The sequence below is a fragment of the Trematomus bernacchii genome, unplaced genomic scaffold (genome assembly GCF_902827165.1).
Source record: "Trematomus bernacchii unplaced genomic scaffold, fTreBer1.1, whole genome shotgun sequence".
Taxonomy (NCBI): Eukaryota; Metazoa; Chordata; class Actinopteri; order Perciformes; family Nototheniidae; genus Trematomus; species Trematomus bernacchii.
The window spans coordinates 12,292,597-12,312,626 of NW_022987705.1; the positions used below are offsets into that span (position 1 = coordinate 12,292,597).

General features: G+C 41.1%; 1 protein-coding gene across 2 annotated transcripts in view; it reads right to left on the minus strand.

Moving 5' to 3' along the window:
• Window positions 1–20,030, minus strand: part of fnip1 (folliculin interacting protein 1) — a 43,361-nt gene that overhangs the window by 16,408 nt on the left and 6,923 nt on the right. The window contains exons 2-10 of one of the 2 annotated variants that reach the window (XM_034139919.1): window positions 13,952–14,081; window positions 8,831–8,968; window positions 8,511–8,611; window positions 6,842–6,916; window positions 6,425–6,516; window positions 5,349–5,432; window positions 2,904–2,975; window positions 1,258–1,393; window positions 277–478 (exon numbers count right to left, since the gene is read on the minus strand). In XM_034139919.1, coding sequence (XP_033995810.1) covers window positions 277–478; window positions 1,258–1,393; window positions 2,904–2,975; window positions 5,349–5,432; window positions 6,425–6,516; window positions 6,842–6,916; window positions 8,511–8,611; window positions 8,831–8,968; window positions 13,952–14,081 — 1,030 coding nt within the window. The remainder of the gene's footprint in view (window positions 1–276; window positions 479–1,257; window positions 1,394–2,903; window positions 2,976–5,348; window positions 5,433–6,424; window positions 6,517–6,841; window positions 6,917–8,510; window positions 8,612–8,830; window positions 8,969–13,951; window positions 14,082–20,030) is intronic. The other variant, XM_034139920.1, reaches the window with a different exon arrangement.

Genomic DNA, 20,030 nt, shown 5'->3' on the forward strand with positions numbered 1-20,030 from the left:
GACAGCAGTAAACAGAATATCAGATATACAAGGTATGATCATTGAGTGGTCATCTGACAGCAACTCTGCTCATTACACCAGCAAAGGGTTTAAGGTCTGCATTCAATACTATTCATGTCTCCCTGCTAAATGCATTTCACTGACAGGCTTATCTTCACAGTGTCAATCAGGGAAGCAACAGCAGTCAAAAAGGGGGAAACAAACTTCTAACACATCAAAAGACTAATCTTTGCAGTTAATAACAACACAGTCAATCAGCGTCATACACAAACTCACCTGTTCGATAGCGCTCTTGAGTTTGTTCATGTGGCTTTCAAAGAGAGGGAAGTGGGAGAAGAAGAAATCCTGGAAGCGGTTGTTCTCCTCCGTGTTGGGGGACAGCATGAAGATGACGCCGATGGCGATCTTCTTCTTCCGAGCCACGCCGAGGCTCGGTCCGGCGCTATCGTCAGACATGTTGAAGCTCTCCTCCACTGACCTGATGGGGACAGGGCACACAAGGAGTCACAAGGAGCAGAAGGTAATCCGATACAACTTCCGAAGCCTGAGGTGTTTGTGTGGCTGATCAGATTGCAGAATGTTCGCCTGCCCTTGAAGATCATTAAAGTTATATATTAAGACTAGATCACAATTTAGGCCTTCCCTATACTGATTGATATTACAAATACATTTTCCATGTACTGCAAACATTTGGTCATTTATACATCTAAGACGAAAAATACGCACATCACATGTCGAGGGACGTTGAATCCCAGCCCTTTTCAGCTGGGAAACAAGATGCTTTGGTGCTGCTGAAATGTATCGCCTGGAAGATACGAGCCCTCAGAGGCGTACAGCTGCATTTACATTGACAAGCCAACACAGCATCCTGTCGTGTGTGTGTGTGTGTGTGTGTGTGTGTGTGTGTGTGTGTGTGTGTGTGTGTGTGTGTGTGTGGTTCTTTCTGAGCGCGGTTATTACTGCATAGCAGCAGTGTGTCATTTTCCGAGCTGCTTGTTGGATTGTGAGGAAGTCAAACAGGATACACTTCACAAAAGCATATCAGAGGCCTTAAGCAAGGGGGGGGGGAAATGGAGAGAGTGTGTGAGGGAAGTTGTGCAAAGAAAGACAACAAAGCTAAGACGGTTACCTCCTTCTCCTTCGCCTCCTTTACTCTTAGTGTAAGTTAGACCTGACTCTATAGTTGTTTTTTATGTAATGTACAAATAAATATGCATTTCAACATGTTCTTTGCACAGGTGTGTGTGCATGTCTCACCATCGGGGGAACACGCCGTTTTCTAAGCTGGTGGTTTGGCTGCGGAGCCATCGCCGCTGGTAACTGGACGCACAGCTGCTGGTGAGGGAGGAGCCGGGAGACGGGAAGGGGGTGATCAACAGGCTGCTCAGGGAAGCTACAGGGGGAGGTGGAGGGATGGAGAGAAGGATCGGAGGGGGATAAAGGAGATGAGAGAAGGGAGGGAAAAATGAAGAGAGCAAGAATGAGGAGAAGGAGAACAGAAGGGAGGGAATGGTGGGTGACAAGAGAAGAAGGACAAGAGTGAGTCAGACAAGTGCGTAGGGTTTCTGAACAACACATTGTACACACACATTTCCACACAGAGATTGACAGATGTAAAGAACTATAATTGATCTTACTTAGACACGTGAAAAGACACGAAGGTACCCCTCTTTACACTTTGCCCTAATTATTAGATAGCTTTCATATGAGATCTAATATAAGCCTGCTAGCGGTCACATGCTTGGACAACCTGGCTTTACACCATGCTGATATAGTAATGACAAAGCTACACGCGCACAATCACAGAGTTATTTACAGCCCCGGCAGCACGTGCTGGTCAATGGTCACATGAGTCAGTTGTGTCTGACCTTAACAGTGTTCAAAGAGATGAACGGGAGAGTGTGTGTGACGTATGAACAGAGAACTGTGCTAGGTGAAGATGTAGCAGTAAAAAGGGGACAATATGGATTTTGGATTTTTGCCACAGAGGGATGTGGGTGTATTTGTTTGTCAGTTGTTGCTAAAGAGCCTCACCCCATTGGGGAGGAGGGTGGGGAAAGTGGAGATGAGAGGACGAGGCTGGAATTAGAAGCTCATTTACTAGCAGCAGCTTTTCAGAGCTGCTATATTTAATCCTCTGCATGTGACCCGGGTTTGAGCAGAAAGCCCAATTCCCTTCATACCAGTCATGCCAGTGGGGTGTTTGTAGAGGGGGTCATGCCACGTAAACACCTACAGGGTCCTCCTCGTATGTTCTTTTTTTTTGTGGTTTGACGTCAAAATACTTTGAGGGAATGGCAATGGAGAAGAAAACTGATTGCATACAAGTGAGATCAGTTGCACTCACATCTGTACACTTATGTAAATATATTGAATATGTTCATACAAATGCTCAACCTTTTGCTGTGATATCTTGTTTCAATAGTTACTTTATCACTTTATTTTAGTTTTATTATTATTTAATTTGTATTCCATTTTATTTTATCTTGTGTAAATCCTGTTTTTCATTCTGACACTGTTGCCGCTATAAACGCCTGAATGTCCCCAAGGGGATACATAAAGTCCCATCTTATCTAATCTTATTGTATCAAAGCTCAAGCATCACTGGTTAAAGTAACCAATGCAGACGTTTTTTTTTGTTATAACATTTAGGTGTATCATTCCTGTTGAAAAAAGGCCAGTTTGTGGGCACCTTTAATGTGTTTGCGGTAGGAGAGTGTTAAGAGTTATAATCCAATAATTTACATACTTAATCTTCCTTAAATTGACCTTGACCTCTTTGGTCTGGACAAGAATAAATGTGGACCCAATTAAAAGCGTAGCTGCACTGTAGGGCTGAGAGTAACATAGCTGTGCTCAGTGTAGGTCAATCCAAGCTTTACCTCCTAGTCTCATTAACATACCTGACCTGGCGATGCCGCTGTCCCTCTCGTCGTGAAGCCCTCGGCCAGGCATGTCCATGGGGTGACTGTGGCCTGCAGGAAAGGGTTGAGAGAGAGAGAAAGTGAAAAGGTTGGGTTAAAGGTAAAGGAAAAAGGGTAAAGACAGAGGGCAGAGGGAGACACAGATCAAAAGGGAGATTGTTGACATAAGAGACCGAAGAAAAGGAGCGGAAAGAAGGAAAGTGACACAGAATAACACGTGAGAAATGATATAAACAAAAACAGTACCAGCTTTATTTAGGGTTCTCTTGACAACACCTAGTCATAGCCTGAATATGCTAATCCACAAACAAATATAGAGACTACAATTAGGATGCTTCACCTCCTCAACCTCCTTTACCAAGCTATGGCAAGAAAATTATCATCAAGAAACTGCAAGCATTCTTTTGACTATAAACTACTTTTGGACATGCAACCAGGAAAGGTTATCTTACTATACATTACTATTACTATACACTGTATCTCCACCATTAGACCACAAATCACACAACTACTACATGTGAGGTTACTACAATAAAAAGGGGGATGTTTAATAATATCTACTGTCAAGTGGCTGTTACTGATTCATTCCAAAATGGCTGTTTGTTTTTGTTTCACCAAAAACAGGAAGTTCTACAAGTAAGACACTACTGCTGTTTTAGGCTCACTGACTCACTCACTGTGTAGCTATCTTCAGCAGCTGCCACAGCTTTGATGCTACTTTTTACAAGAGACACGGCACTATGAATGTCACCGAGCCTGTTTGCCTATTCTCAAATGTCCTTCTTGTCAACACTTCAGTATAAAATTGGAAAAATGTTAATACTTCTCACAGCGGAGAGGTGTGAAAACCACTAACGCAGCATTTCAATGTGCCGTTAAAAGGCATAGCTCCGGCTGAGATGATTAACGAGCAAGTCAACATGGGCTTTTGTTGCAAAGCGTTCAAATGTTTGTGTATACGGGCACTCCTGTGGCAATCTGCGCTTTATGGTCATACCAACATTGTATAACTACATGCCATGCCAGCCTATGGATGCCCTGAACAGAATTGTGGGTAGGCAGCATCGTGCAGGGCAATATAAAAAAATGTAATTATCACAATACTTCCCAAAATCGATATTGTGGCAATATTGTACTATTGTACTGTACTATTTAGTACTTTCACAAAAAAGTTCGCACAGTGAGATTTTTGAATATCATCAGTAATGTGGATATAATGGCTAAAATCTAATTATAAAAACAGCAAGAATAGTCGGGTAATTTCAGAAAATTACACCTCTTTACTGTAACGCAGTCTTTAAAACCAAGTAAAAGCCCCAGGTGGAATTATTATAACCAAAGTGTAGGACAATATGTAGTCTCAAATTACCATATCAATACTATATTGATATATTGCCCACCCCTCTGGAATGCCTCTGTAAAAACTGCTCACCAATTTGGAACAGCAAGGGTGGAGATTTGACCCCCATGTGACAGGGAAGGAAGGACAATTATTACATTTTTCTGACTTTTTATTCTACTTCTGTTGGGGTTTAAGGTGAGTATATAACCGGTGAAAATACAGCGGATAAAGTGGAATATTAAGTAACCGTTTCCTTTTCTAAAAACAACTACCGCCAAGGTGCCCTTTAACAAGGCATTTCCCCACCAGCTGCTCAGATGAAGCGTTCTGTGACCCACAGCAGACTGTGTAACCGTCTGATGTGAATAAAGATGTTTACATGCATACTTAAACATTACTGCATCATTACAACGTTTTCTAATAAAGAATACGAAAGCAAACTACTGGTAGAATGTTGATTGATGTTGTGATGGTTGATGATTCAACGCACATAAATCCTCAAATCATCAAGATAAGTGAGTGTAGGAATGTTAGTGAAGAAGACAGAGAGAAGGAACTGCGAAACTCTAACTACAGCCCGACACCAGTGAGAAACCATGCATCACCTCTCTGTGTTTCATACACCTGCAGGCCTGGGTCAGATCAATCTAGCATAAGTTCTTATGGTGAGTGAGGTTATTTTTGTTTGACTTCTGATTGACTAGGCAACAGTTGGTGTTGTCTGGGTTCACTGCCAACTTCCAATCCAGAATGTGTAAATAAAAAGCTGTGGATGTACCGTTATTTGGAGCCACTTTTGATTCAAAATGTCCAAATTAAACAATGTAGGTGAAGACATCATCTTGTTTTGGAGGAACATGCCAACCACCTCAAAGAACATTTTCTGCAGCTTCTATCTGACCCAAGGTATTTACAGAAGTGCTGTGATATTGCATGCTGTGACTACTGCTACCACTTCCAGTGCAAGAATCACCACACAGGCATGCAGCCGCTGACAGTCAAGGCCTGTACAAACTCTACTACTGTCTACAGTCTACACACACGCATGCTACTGGCAGTCATGGCCAGTTTTAAGCGCCAACCTGAAAAGAAAGATGCGCTCTTGATGAGGCGCAGAGGGCCCTGTTCAGAGAAGGCCCGTCGCGGGCTGCACAGCTGAGAAAATCCTGCGCCGCACAGACAAAAACACGGAAAAGAAGAAAGGGAGGAAGAGGGAAAAGAGACAAAAAACATGAACTGTGGTTAGTGAATGAATAAGGAGGAAAGCTGGCTGCCTCCTGTTTTTCTGGACAACTTGTAGTCAAAAGAGTTGCAGGAGCTTTTTTAGTATGGATTAAAATATTGACCCTCCTCTGGTGGGTCAGTCAGTCATAGAGACAAAACAGAATGCTAGTATCACTCACAGAAAAGTAGGTTAACAAACAAATAAATTATGATATGTTTAAGAGTTAATATATTTTGTTCTCTATGAGAGAGAAATTGCACCAAAGGATCGAGTTTGCCAACAGTTCCTTCTATTCTTTTTTGTATATTCTTCTTTAAATTCAGAACCTGTCACGTCAGAGTTGTAAGGTGTTTGGTTTCAGTTTTTCAAACACAATTGTTTTTTTTAAAGACTGAGTTTCTCCGTGAATAACAATTAGAGTCACCATGCACTTCAAGTATGAGGCACAGCAGAGATGCACTGTTACGTTGATACTTGATATGATAACAGTTGATTATGCAAATTGGCTGAAAAATTAGGGGAGAGCTGTTGGCAGAGTCCATCCAGTAAAGAGCCAGGAAGCTACAAAATATCAGTCGATTCATCGCAGGTCTATCAAGGCACTAAAAGTGTGTAGATTTAAAAACATGTAAATTACAATTACTGCTGCAATTACAATATGTCGTACAGTTAAGTACCCCTCTATATAGTTGTTTGTGGGTCATTTCTTCAAAAGAGTTATAAGCACCGACTAAAAACTAAATGAGATTATGATTTTAAAGTCATATGTGCTCTAGAAGTGTTTTTAAGAACAGAGTGTTTGGCTATGACCATACCATAACAAACCTTTCACCTACTTTCTAATTAGAGTTCACAAGTGAAGTGAAAAAAAAAGAAGATTGTCATTGTTAGCTGAAGAAGTTTTGGTGTGTGGCCCTGGGTTTCTATGGTTACCTATGTTCCCTAGCAGGCTGTTGGGCGCCGTGTTTTGATCGGGCCTCAGGGTGTTGCCGTCCTGTCCAATGAACTCTAGGCTGTCCTGTAACCTAAGATCAGAAAACCAAGAAACAAAGAGGTTTATATGGATAATTTGCATGTAACAACACAATTATGCTGTTTATATACACTATATGCAAGTTAGAGAAAAATATTTTAAAATGACTACAACTAGGGCACACAGTTTTGTACAAGAGTGTGTTTGAATAGATGGGGCAAATAGAAAGACACTGATAAACAAACAGAGACAGTATCCCAGGTTTATTTTAAAACAGGGAATATAAACAACAACCAAGACAGATGTGGAGAGAAATATGACTACAACAGGAAAGAGAGTGTGTGTGTGTGTGTGTGTGTGTGTGTGTGTGTGTTTACGTGTTGAGACTGCCGTACACACTGCCTCCCGTCCTGGCGGTGAAGACCTTACTAAGCATCAGCTGAGGTGGCGATCTGATAGAACACAGGTACAAAGATCATCAGCAAGTGTTCTCAGTCCATGTGTTCGAACACGTTTACCTTTCAAATGATTGGTTTCCTCTTCTACCATCAGAGGCCTGTACTACGAAGCCGGATTTTCGCTTAGCCGGCTGACTTCAGGGAAAACTCGGGCTTTCCGGTCCTACGACGCTGGTTCTCTTTTTAGCGGGCTAGATCTCCATGGTAACTTATGCTGAGCGGCTAACCTCCTCGGGAGGAGGTTAGGTTACAGGCTAAGAGATCAACTCAGTGAAAGCACCGCCTGCTGACCAATCAGAGCTCCGTGTGCAGAGTTTAAAGCTATCAAGTCATATTACAGGATAGAGGAAATACAGAAAAACTGCCGTTGCAGGAAAGACGGCCGGCCAAAATCAACTGACTGTGTGAACGTAAAAATTAATAGAATATCCCCTCCCATCTTCAGAGCAATCTGACTATTATAACATTAGCGTTAAGAAAGCTTAATTAAATATCTGCCACAACATAAGTAACCGGTTCAGAGTAACATTGAGTACAGTCCGCGGCACTGTGAGTGCAGACGTAGATGTGTCCCATTATCATTCATATCATATCACATCATAATGTATCATATATTTCCTTATTTGAGTCAGCTTCTTGAGCCGTATCTGGCCGTGCAACACTCACAGTGTCACATACTGTATGCAGAAGTATTCTTTTAAGCAACACATTAAGTTGACGAAACACTCAAGTCAAATTCTCCTAATTAAAGTCAGATCCACTCGTGTCTTGGACGGGGCAGTGATATCATAAACCTGTTAATGTACGCATTCAAACGCTTTTTCTTTTACCAGCTGTATTCACCTTGCAGGTGCAGCTATGTGGCTTTTATCCTGGATAAAGTGTTTAAGACATGGATGTTTAAAGTTTAACTTCTTCATATTTGACTAATATTAAAGTTCACTTTTCATTCAGGAAGTATGACGCTGCACTGTGAGTACGCTTGTCCATGTTTGAGATTGGTCGAATGCTCCAAATACCACCCCTTTCATGTGAACGCATAAATTGTAAATAAGCCATCTGTATGTAAAAAACCACCTGTATGTGAATTGTAAATAAGCCATCTGTATGTCAAATATGTCTTAAATGATATGATGAATTGGAAATGGGGGACCCTGATGTAAACAAGACGAAAGTCTTTCTCTGGTCTGCATCCCCTTAACAATTGTATGTTTTGAGCTGTACTGTACTGTACCCAATATACAAGCTGTTAATAAACTTTTCAATCAATCAATCAATCAACGCGCACCTAACTAGATAGGACACGGCTGGCTTGAGCGATCCACTTGATAACCAGCGTCGTAGTACAGTTTAGCGAGAGCGCGTATGTTTTGGATTAGGCCAACCGGCTAACTCAAACATATCCAGGTTAGGAAAATCCGGCTTCGTAGTACAGGCCTCTGTATTTACCCAAATTAAAAACAAGACACCTACGAAAACTATACCTCAAATGTTTCATCTGCCTATTAAATGGAAAAATACATGTGAAAATAATTCTTTACATGGCAGTATCAACTGTGGAGATTTGATGCATCACTATTCTCTTTACCTGATCTGGTGGATTTTTAGCGTGGAGCCTTTGTAGCTCATCGCCACAGAGCCAAACATCATTTCCCCCAGCATTACTACATCGGACGAACACCTCGAACCCTGGTGAGGAAAGGGGGAGCACAAAGGTTTTAGGTTGTTACCCTTAAAGAGAGATTAAGATGTTCTTGTCTAAATGGACCTCAAAGTATAGCTACAATCTACAGTGGCTAAGTGAGTGTTTTCTGTGCATACCTGCTTATGCAGCTGTGATGTATGGGTATTAAAACACATTACTTAAGGGGAGTGAATATGTAAAGGTTTCTTGAGAGTCTGTGTAACCTGGAAGCGGATGCCCGGCTCCTTAGGTTCCTTGGGTTCAGAGGTGCAGGAGGAGGAGCTGTCCAGAGAACTGCTGCTGCCTCCTGTAGGACGGAGCTGGCAGCATTTCCCGAACATCTTCCCCTGGCCCTCGGTGGTCTATGGGATAATAAACAAGAAATACAGCATTAAATACCATGAATACAAGGTCCTTTAACTCTGCAGAAGGTTTAAGTCACGCTTGATACATTTGAATGTTTTAAGTGTTCATTACTGTGCATTGTCCCTGCCAAATAAACGATTAAATGAAATGAAGTGGTTTCAGAAAACCTCATTCCCTTCATTCATCTAACGGTTCAATCCTCATTGCCCAAAGACATGTGTGTTTTTGCTGAGATTGAATAGATGAAAAAGCAGCCTTTTTTTACTGCCATGTGTTACATTTAGGATGTAAACAAACTTTCGCAGCCTCTGAAAACATATGGTCTAAATATCTAAATATCTAAATCTAAAACACTCTCCTCTTGATAACAGGCCAGTAGCAAAGGCTAAAAGTATGAAGTTGCTTTCGGGACAAGGGAAAAAAAGCAATGTGCAACAATTAATGTAGCAAAATGAGCTGGAACCCTATTTTGTGGAAATGAAGGACAGGACAGATGCAAGAATGTATGTCTTGCTCTAACTCTAAAAAAGGGTGTGGAAACAGCCCGTACACGTGGGAATAGATAACACAGTTAAGAGGATTATATTGCAGAGGGACTTTACTAACATAAGAGAAACCAGCTTCACCTCATTTCATCCAGATGAACAACAAGAACAAGTGCCAAATATAAAAGTAGCTGGCCCATATCAAGTTAAGAATTTAACTCAAGCTGAAGTTACAATGCTAAATTCTTCCAAACCCATAAAAACCTGATCCAGACACAATTGTGTAAACAGCAAACTAAAAGCAATGAGAGCTTAATCAGCCTGTGTCATGTGCCTTCTTAACTTGGCCGTCTATTCAAGAGGAATGCATTTGGGAGCGGGGGGGGAGGGTGTGTTTCTCTGTGTGTGTTTTTTAGCTAGGCTCTGGTAATGGCTCACTTGAAACCACTGTTGCTGCCAATGGAAGAATGGAAGAGAAAGGAAAGGAAACCGAGAGGGAGACGGAGAGAACGAAACGAGAGAAGGAAAGAAGGCAGGGATTAGTGTTTTATCTTCAATTTGTTAATTAAAAGTACATTTCATTCTGTAATATCAGACATTTTGTAGGACACACAGGTCCTCATGCTAATAAAGCCATGCGGATTCTGAGCCAGAATGTGCTTGAGTGTGTACGTGTGTGTGAATTCGTCCGCTGCACTGCAGTGTGAGGTGTGTACACAGAGGCCAGCAGCATGTGACTGGCAGTCATATGACTCTTTCTGGAACTCGTGAGCGAGCGAGCAGCACTGCAATCATTCCCCCTCCCTCCCCCTTTTTCTCTCTCACTCTCCCTCCACAACTTCATCCTTCTCCTAATATCCGCAGCTTGCTTCATCTCTTTGAATACATGCATTTATTTCCTGGATTCGTTATCTTCTTTAGATCCCTTCTTCCTAACAGACGATATTTTTTTTGCTTTGCTTTATTTGGAATTCCTTCTAACATGCATGCCCCATATATGTTGCCCCTTGTTTTTCTATTCCTCATTCTCTCGATGCTGCTTTGCTTTGCTTGTTCCTGCTGTTGATCTCTCTCAAATAAATTCCTCTGAGTTGACAAAAACAACAACAAAATAGACAAAATAGAGCCATCATGTGATAGGAGTCGCACAGTGGCTGGCCAAAGCCCTAACAAAGCAGAATCCACCAAACATATTAATGTCAGCCCGAGCACCCACTGAACAGACTTTTTCAATGAATGTCTCTTTGCGTTTAGCTTGTTTTTTATTTAAAAGATCTCACTTTGAATGTTTAGTATCACTTTGTAGGATGCATTCATTGTCTTACTGTGGTTTTATATCTGGCACCAGTACAATCTAAATGTAGAGAAAGCTACAAGTAAAATGAGAAAGCTAAGCAAACAGACAATCGAAGTTTCAATGTCACAACACAGCAGGAGTGTGTGTCAGTGTGTATGTGTGATGGCAAGGTTACGAACATGATAATGAGGCAGATAGCAGATAGAGAAATACTGGTCATGGAAAAAAAGAGACATGCCTTAGAGGAAGCAGAAAGACAGGTGAAACTCGCAGGTGATGATGGAAAGATGAGTACCAAAAAAAAGACAAACAGGAAGCACAGGCAGGTGTAGAGTGACATTGTGAGGAAACTTTGAGACAGATTTTTTTAATAGAGTGTAAGAAAGACAGACATTTATAAAATATTATAGAGATAAAGTAGGAAGTACTAAGTAAACCAGAACACTTATTTAATCAAGCCAAGAGCACAATTAGGGCGTTCAGAGAACCAGAACTTAGAGACAGGGGAAACCAGATTTAGAGAAAGAAGTTTAGGGAGGGTAAGACCGAACCAGAGTCATGGGGAGAAAGACGGTGAGTGACAGGGCCGTCATGTGAGGATGAAAGAATGCTGCTTACACATGGGCTGTCAGCTGAGGCTATTATTATTGTAGATAAGAGCTCAAGAACAAACCGGTCACACAGACGGGAACACGCAGCAGCGTTAGGAAAGTATAGGGCATATTATTCAAAATGAAGAAAGGAAAAAAAGTGGTGACCGCAGCAACAGTTTGAGAGAGGCAAGGCAAACAAAGCTGATTGTCTAAAAATAATTTATGCATTTAAAAGCTATTGTTGCACACACCCCGATAACAGTTTTATCATTCTGTATCCTGCACTCCATGAAAAACACATTGACTAATCGTTTGCAATCATTATTTATCACAGGAGGACTGGACCTTTTCTTTTAGAAACTACAGAAGAAAAATGTAACTTGAAATGTTTAGAAGCATTCGTTTAACTTTATTTGAACCCTGTTTTGAAGAGATGTCATTTGAATCCTACAAAGCCATGGAAAATGCTGAATAACTCAAAAGGCACTCGGAGACTGCAGACCTCTGCTAGATCTGTTTGATGTAGTGAAAAATATGTGTGTCTGCCATGTGATTCAGATATGTTTAAACCCTGCCGACAAGTTTCATGAAGCATGTTCTGGTTTCCCGCTGACAAACAGAAAAATAAACCAACATAAATAGATATGAAATATATATACAGGGATGCAAACTCATCAGGTATGAAAAAGGTGACAAGGATCCGACCCCCCCCGAATATTGGCTTTAAAATAAGGAATAACAGAGGATTTTAGCAGTCAGAACAACTAAAGCAGTTAATAATAACAGAAACGCCAAAGAGTCACATCTAATAGAAATGTATAAAAGCATTTATTTGAATTGTGTAGCAGTCAGTTTATAATTTTGGCAGCACTGTTGAGCATTTTGAAAATGTATTTTCATGCCTCTGTGCAAGGCTTAGTCTTTCTATCTTTATAGCCACTGGTGTAAAGTAACTAAGTTCATAAACTCAAGTACTATACTTGGGTACAATTTTGAGATACTTGTACTTTATTTAAGTATTTCAATGTGTTGCTACTTTGTTCTTCTACTCCACTACAGTTCAGAGGTAAATGGTGTACTTCTACTCCACCACATGTATTTAATACCTTTAGTTACTTTACAGATGTGGATGAATGATGTGAAATATAATCAAGTGTTAAATCAGACTTTAGTTCCACCTGGAGTAAATCCACAAGCTACCCTGCAGTATACAAAGTCATTCAAACTAGCTGCACCTTTACCAGCTTTGAGAACACTTTCATGATCAATCATTATAAAACATATCATATATATTATTCTGAAATGGACCAATCTGCACAATGACTACTTTTACTGTCGCTACTTTAACTATATTTTGATGAGAATACTTTTCTACTTTTACTTGAGGAACATTTTGAATGCAGGACTTCTACTTTTACTCAAGTACAAGACCTGAGTACTTCTACTTTTACTCAAGTACAAGACCCGAGTACTTCTACTTTTACTCAAGTACAAGACCTGAGTACTTCTACTTTTACTCAAGTACAAGATCTGAGTACTTCTACTTTTACGAACAAGACCTGAGTACTTCTACTTTTACTCAAGTACAAGACCTGAGTACTTCTACTTTTACACTAGTACAAGATCTGAGTGCTTCTACTTTTACTCAAGTACAAGATATATACTTATACCACCTCCGTTTATAGCCTATGAAAAAAACTATTTGAAAACGTAGGCTAAAGCTAACGTTAGCAGATAGTGACAATGTATGCTAGTTAGCTAGCTCAACGATAATATTGCGACAGGAACACTTTTCAGTGCACATCACGCTCTGCCGCTCCAACAGGGAGCTCTGCTCGGAACACCTGAACGGCCGTTCTAACAGCTGTTCACCAGCGGTCCAGTCTGTGCCACAGTGACTCCGGACCGCACAGTTAATATTAACGAACGCACCTGTAGGTAATGTAGCTGCTGAAGCTAGACCATCATCCCGGAGCAGCAGAGCCTTATTATACATCCATGAGCAGAGCCGACAGGCAGGAAGACTCGAGCACACAGATCGTGCTTCATTATAATATGTAAAAAAAGAACACCATGCGTGTCATGATGGCACAGAACAGCTCGCGGCCGCAGATTACTCCGGGTCCCAGACCCCCCCCATACCCCAAACATATTTTTATTGCAGATCTACATGAATCACACAAACTACCTATTTTGGATTCAAAAAGGTGAATTTCGCCGAAAGGTGACAAGTTTGCATCCCTGTATATAAATCAAATAAATGAGTGTGTGCTTAATAAACAAAAAACACAACCACAAAAAGAACGTGCACACTGTCCAACTGGGCAAATTCCCTGCCTTCCACTCCTGATCCCTCTGTCAGACATTGCTAACAGAGAGGAAGAGAGGCGTCCTGCAGGATGAGGTGCAGCTTGTGGCTTCTGAACATCATGAAATACTCAGTTGCTATGTTTGTACTCCTACTGACCCGTTAGCAAAGTGGTTAGGGTGAACTCTGACATCCTAACACAACCTGTAACGAGTAGTGTCTTTTTCGCCATCTACAAAACCAAGGATGGGCCACCAAATGACAACACAAACACAAAAACAAAACATGTGACTCACTGTGATGGGGGTTTCCTCCGTGCCCTTCTTTTTTGCATTGGAGTCGAAGAGGACATTTCTGCCTCGCCTCTCACAGTCCTGATACACGATCAGCCGTATCTGGCTGGGATCCAGCTGGGGGATAGGCCAGCTACATGGAGGCGAGAAGGAAGAGACGAGAGGTAATGGAAGAAGGGGTCAGAAGAGAGGGAGTGAAGGCAAATGGGGGGGTAGGATGAAGAAGGGTGAGAGAAAATAATGCAATTAGTATAAATAAACTGACAAAGGCGCAGAAATGTGCGTATAAGAGACTTTGAGGTCACGTCCAAAACAGTCTGGCGCAGCACAGTACTGAAAGATGATACAATACAACTTTTTCCACTACAAAGATACAATCCTTTAAATTATAAAACAGATCTGGTTATGGCAGTTATTCACCCATGTTTCTATAACTTTCAAAATGGATTCAGCAGAACCAGAGCTAAAGTCTTTGTTCCTTCTTGAAACCTGTCACCTACATCCCCCACAATGCCACTCTGCCACTGTCATTTCAGTTAAGTTCAATTATGTTGGGTTATGCTCGTAGCAATGACTCAAGTGACATCAGATGAGGCAATTATCAGATTTCTGACATCTTTGTCTTGAGCTGAAAATACTTTATTACTTTTCCCATGGTACTATTTCCCCAAACACGTGAACACTGACTTTGATGTGTTGACTTTATAGATGTGTCCTTTGAAGATGACACTTCTTGTTAAACTTATTTGTATTTGTTGGGTAGGAAACTCAAGCCATGGTGGAGGTCCGAGTTACAATGTCTGCCATGTACCTGCCAGATATCCATGTAACCCAGCAAACTGGCTAGTCTCTGGGCATAATGGAAAAGTTCAAATGATGTACTAGAGAGCTTTAAATAAATCACTTTAAGCCCGTCATCCCTCCCAGTCCCACTGGGCATGGCCGAGCCAACAGCTTCCTTCCATAGCTACCATTCATTCATGGCTAAAGCAGTAGGGAGCAACAAAGACACAGCGACACATATCAACACATTTCCAGTGTAACAACATAACAAGAAGCCACTCCAGACACTCACTCAGCTGACTTCATCCACGATGGCCAAGATATGTGAAAAAAGTTCATGTTTGCAGCTTCTACATTGTAAGTTACACATGTTCACTATAACCAGTCAAAGAGGGATAAAACAATAATAGAGACTTTGGGTATTACATTTTAAAACTGATATAGACTATAGTAATGGAACATTTATTCCGTTTAGAAACTCTGTCCAATAGTTAGGTAACAGTTAAGCTGTTTTCCCTGGCAGCCCCTGGTACATTGCAGTTGCTAGGTAACCTGTGGTATCATTCAGCTTATCTTACAAATGCTGCTTATCTTGGGCAATATTGTGAATGACGTCGTTCCATATTTACATTTTACTGTGGCTTCGGCACTCCCCTCTGCTTTTAGGGGGAAACTGGGTCCCGGGTTGATTTATTAGGGGCTATAAAAGATGACAGCGGATTGGACAAGCAGATAGAAGGTCAGGATGTCTGTCTGACCTGATGAGCAGATGGACACAGAGCTGGACCTTAATATAGCCTTTTATTTGGGCGCAGGACAGTCCCCAAACACAAGTGTTTATAGTAAATGGGTTGGAGGGGAGGGGGGGGGCAAAAGAACAGCTAAGTCCATTGCACTTGCCAATATAAAAAACCACATGGAGCCCACATTTAAAAACAGCATTCCAGTTGTTGGTCAAGTAAACCTTGGCAGGGTAGGGAATACCTTTGTGTTGCTGTATGATTTGGTGTGGGTACGTAAAAGATAAAGTCTCAGTGTACATTCCGAGCTGCTATTTACCAAACACTGGTGCTTGCATTCTTTGGGCAAAATGATTGAGTCTTGTGGGGGAGTAGGAGGGACAGAGTCATGTGCTACAGTCTGCTGGGGTGTTAAGTTGTCAAACCAGAGTCATTTGTCAGATGGGGCCTTCAGAGGCAATCATACAAGAGTTTCTTTTTTTGGGGACCCATATGGGCAACATTGTTCCATAAGCTGCCTTGCCCTTTCTGAAACATCTCCAGCATTCAATCCAGTAGCTGAAGGATTGAGACGGCTGCCTACCAAAACCACCGTCTGAATTTAAACGAGGATGTGTGGGCATTCAACAGGAGTCACAGTGTTTCTCTGCATTGGTTGCCTAGTAGTTGTCTTATACGGTTAAAACAACATCAAAGGGGACCAAGCCAGATCGATGGTCTTTCGAAGAGAATGTTTTCCAAAATGTATTTTAAAAACATCTTAAGTTTTCTTATTCTAGTTTCTTTTGGTGGGAAGACCCAACATACCAAATTGAAATTGTTAATTGGGTGACGAAGTGCGTGCCTGGCCTACATAATGAGCTCAAATTGCATTGTTTGAGGCAGGGTCGATATTGAGCTCATAGACTTGTGTGTAAGATTACACATCAGGCGGTGGTTTTAGTGTGTCACATGCCTCCTTGCAACTGGACTACTGCCTGTAGTGGTTTATTTATACATTCGACTTTGCTATTGGTTTCCATGTGTTCAGTTTTGGTTTTGGTTGACCAAATCACCCTCCATCAAGAGAAATATGTTTAAACGCTTTAACACTTCTACTTTCCGTTTTATTACCATTTTTGAATGAACAAAATGTGCTCAGAATTTGCGTGGTCTCTTTATGACTCTGGCCAGAAATGCTACTATATTGTTTGCAAGTTCATTAATAAGGTTATGCATCGAATTATGTAACGAGATCAGCCCAGAAGAGATTTGCATAATTAGACACCAAGTTCACGGCTTCCTTTGTTTTAAACATAACAGAGAAAACACAGATAAAGAAATGTAAAGAAGACGGAATAGATACAGGATAGAAAGATGGTAATAAAGGGCCCTTATATAAGCATCAGAAAAAAGTGTAGTAAAATATTTCCTTTGTAAAGAAATGTCTTTAAGAAAGGAGAGAGAGAACATGCAGGTAATATTGAAATGTGTTGGCGAGCAAACTAGATTTGTGCTTAGATAAGAGAAAAGGTCATATGAAACAGAAACACACAAACATCTGAGATACAGAGAAGTGCATTGAAAGGACAACAAGGCAGCAAAGGAGGAAGTATGCCATCAGTGAGCTTGTGACAGTCAGAGCGCTGACAGAAGAGGGGAGTCATTCATAAAAGCAGCACATGACTTCATGACTGTTACATACTTGTACTGCTTTGACCTCAATTGTGTGAACCAAAACTGACTTAAACATTCTCTCATTAACATGCAGACAAGCAATTATCCTTTTCTTGAACAACCGGTCTTAAAAAAAAAAAAATCCCTTGCAACCGTTTGTAAAGGGTAATTGAAAAAACGAACAGGGCCTTAACCTTTTTGAAATGAATACACTTCCTGAAAAAAAAGTGATCCTTTCCGAGATCAGAGGTGTACTGTAAAACAGAAACTCTTTAAACTACAACTCCACCCAAACACCTAGCAACCCCACCGTTTTTCTTATCCACACATGCACATTAAAATGTTACAACCTAACCCTCAAATCTACATTGAGCTCAAATGATATATCTTCCGAACTACATCCTTGTTACCTCAAAAGGAAAGCGCTGCCAAGCTGGTACCAGCCACAGGTTGGTAACACTTCAGCAGAAGACAAAACTTTAATGAAACAACTGCAAGAAAAACCTCCTTTGACCAACACTACCGAACCCTGTAGATGTACCTAAGCCTGGTTAAATATTACCGACTCCTACCTGGGCATCATCGCGAGTCTGCCAGTCCTTTTCCAGCCCTCTCTCTCTACTCCTCTCTCTCTCTCTACTCCTCTCTCTTCTCTCCTCTCCTCTGTCAGCCAAAGCAGGGTCTAAGAATAGTGGTGAACTAAATTCACACAACAACATGAGACTGTCAGGTGATCGCAGGAGCACTGTGTGTGCCGGACAGTACAGAGGCAGCAACAGCAGCGAGCCCGGACTGCTGACTGCCACAAAGCGCTGTGATAAGAGAGCGACAGTGGGGATCTGTTTGTCTGTTGTTTCTTAATCCAACGCCTTTTGTTTTCCACTCTCCATTGTGTTCCCTCGCTGCTTCTTTCTATCGTACTTCCTTCGATCATTTTACGTATACCTCAAAGTGTTCCCTCAACAAAGAAGGCTTAGAATAAAAGAGCAGGAAACAAATGTATTAAAGAAACCAGACTCTTAGGTGAAAGCTTCCCAAGACTTTGAGTAACTTGAATTCTTCCTTTAAAAATAAGTGAGTCACAACATCTCAATTGGTTATCATATAAGTTACTTGTCCTTGGTGACTCTGGGTGAGGTCTAAAGTTTTATGCTACATCATTTGATTAGTAGAGGGGCCTATAAATAAATGCTTCCACTATGAATTTGAAAATGTTTGAAAAAGGGGCCAAATAAATCTTTTAGAAAACAACGAATGCACGATTTCAAAATCAGATTCTATCTATGAGTTGATTGTATATTTTGATTGAAAATGCTGTTCTAATAGTAGTGTAATATAGACCTATATAAACACATACTTCAATTGCAGTTATATTGCATATTTCTAGCTTTGGTTGATGCTCTTCTCCAAAGTTTCTGCACTTACACTGGTCCGTGTACAAAGGTAGTACAATAACAACTATTTTATATTAAAAACTTTAAATCGCATACTAATAGAGTGCCACAGTGACGCGTCCTAAAACCCGGAAGTAAACTTCTTCCGGTTCCTTCGACAAAAACCAATGCAATTTCTCCATAGGATTTTGGAAAATAGCTGGAAATAAGGTCTGTGGTTGACACGCATTTAAGAGACAGATCACGTTTTGTTCAGCCGGATAATATCCACATGTCTACACTACTTTTATAATTTTCTAATCATAAATCTATCGATAAGATTTTTTTGTCGAAGGAACCGGAAGTGGTAAAATGCTAACTTACTTCCGGGTTTTAGGACACGTCACTGTGGCACTTTATGGTTGCCACTCATGTTGATATACTCTGATTCCTGGAGAAAAATATTTTTTATTTGACAGTGATAAAGTCTGCAACAATGGGAAAACAGCACTGCTGCACCTGGCCGAGGTGTACGCTGATTAAGGTCACCCCAAGTTTCCTTCACTCCAGAGTCTGACATCAGCGTACCGACTGACCTCAAAGAGCTCTCTCTCTCTCAAATGCGCCTGTGTGTGTGTGTGTGTGTGTGTGTGTGTGTGTGTGTCAGAGACAGAGTGACAGTTACATAAAGATCCTCTGGGTGTAAGCTGTGTGACGTTCTTCCGGCTGTGTGTGACAGTGGTTTCTGTAAGGTCTGCCATTTTACACTGTGTATCCAAATATATAAATTACTTTAGTAAGAAATCAATCATATATCACTTTCACCAGCATGTTTTCCTGTGATGCATCATGACAGTTTAGGGTAGATATGGTACTTTGATGTTAAACATTTGAAGCTATGACGGATGTGCACTACCAGTGGATATGCATCAACGGAGTGACACAAAGGAACAGTAATCACATCTAATCTTGTAGATAACTGTAGTTGTATAGGGGCACCTTTTGCACGTACTGTCTGAAAGAGTCATGAATGTGTTAATAGTTCCCACTGTGTCTCGGTTTGTCAAACTTAAAACTTTCCAAGTAGAAATTGTTATACCCGAGTCATGGGCTGAAATGAACCCCAATGGAGAGGGGCTGCTGGAGCGTGTGTCCCATGGGGAAACACAATTTATTTTGTACCTCTTTTCACATCAACACAATTGCTGAACCACTTTGAGTTAACAATTGTTTTGGTCCGAGTACATTTTAGTAAACAGCATCTACTTTAAGCAACATGCCCACATGACCTAAAGAGCACCTGACTACCTGCATACCTGCAGCTTTCCCTGGTTATGTTGCATTAGAGACTTCTGCAGTCACATGATTCTGAGTGGGGCAGGATGCTGCAACGCCCTGAGGTTACTGCACTCAAGTGCTAATAAAACATTCAAACATCTTCTGTTCAAGGGCTGCCTTCTCTTAGTCAATAAATCGACTAATACGTTGTTTTGATCTTAATCGACTACGTTTTATTAAGTCGACTTAGAC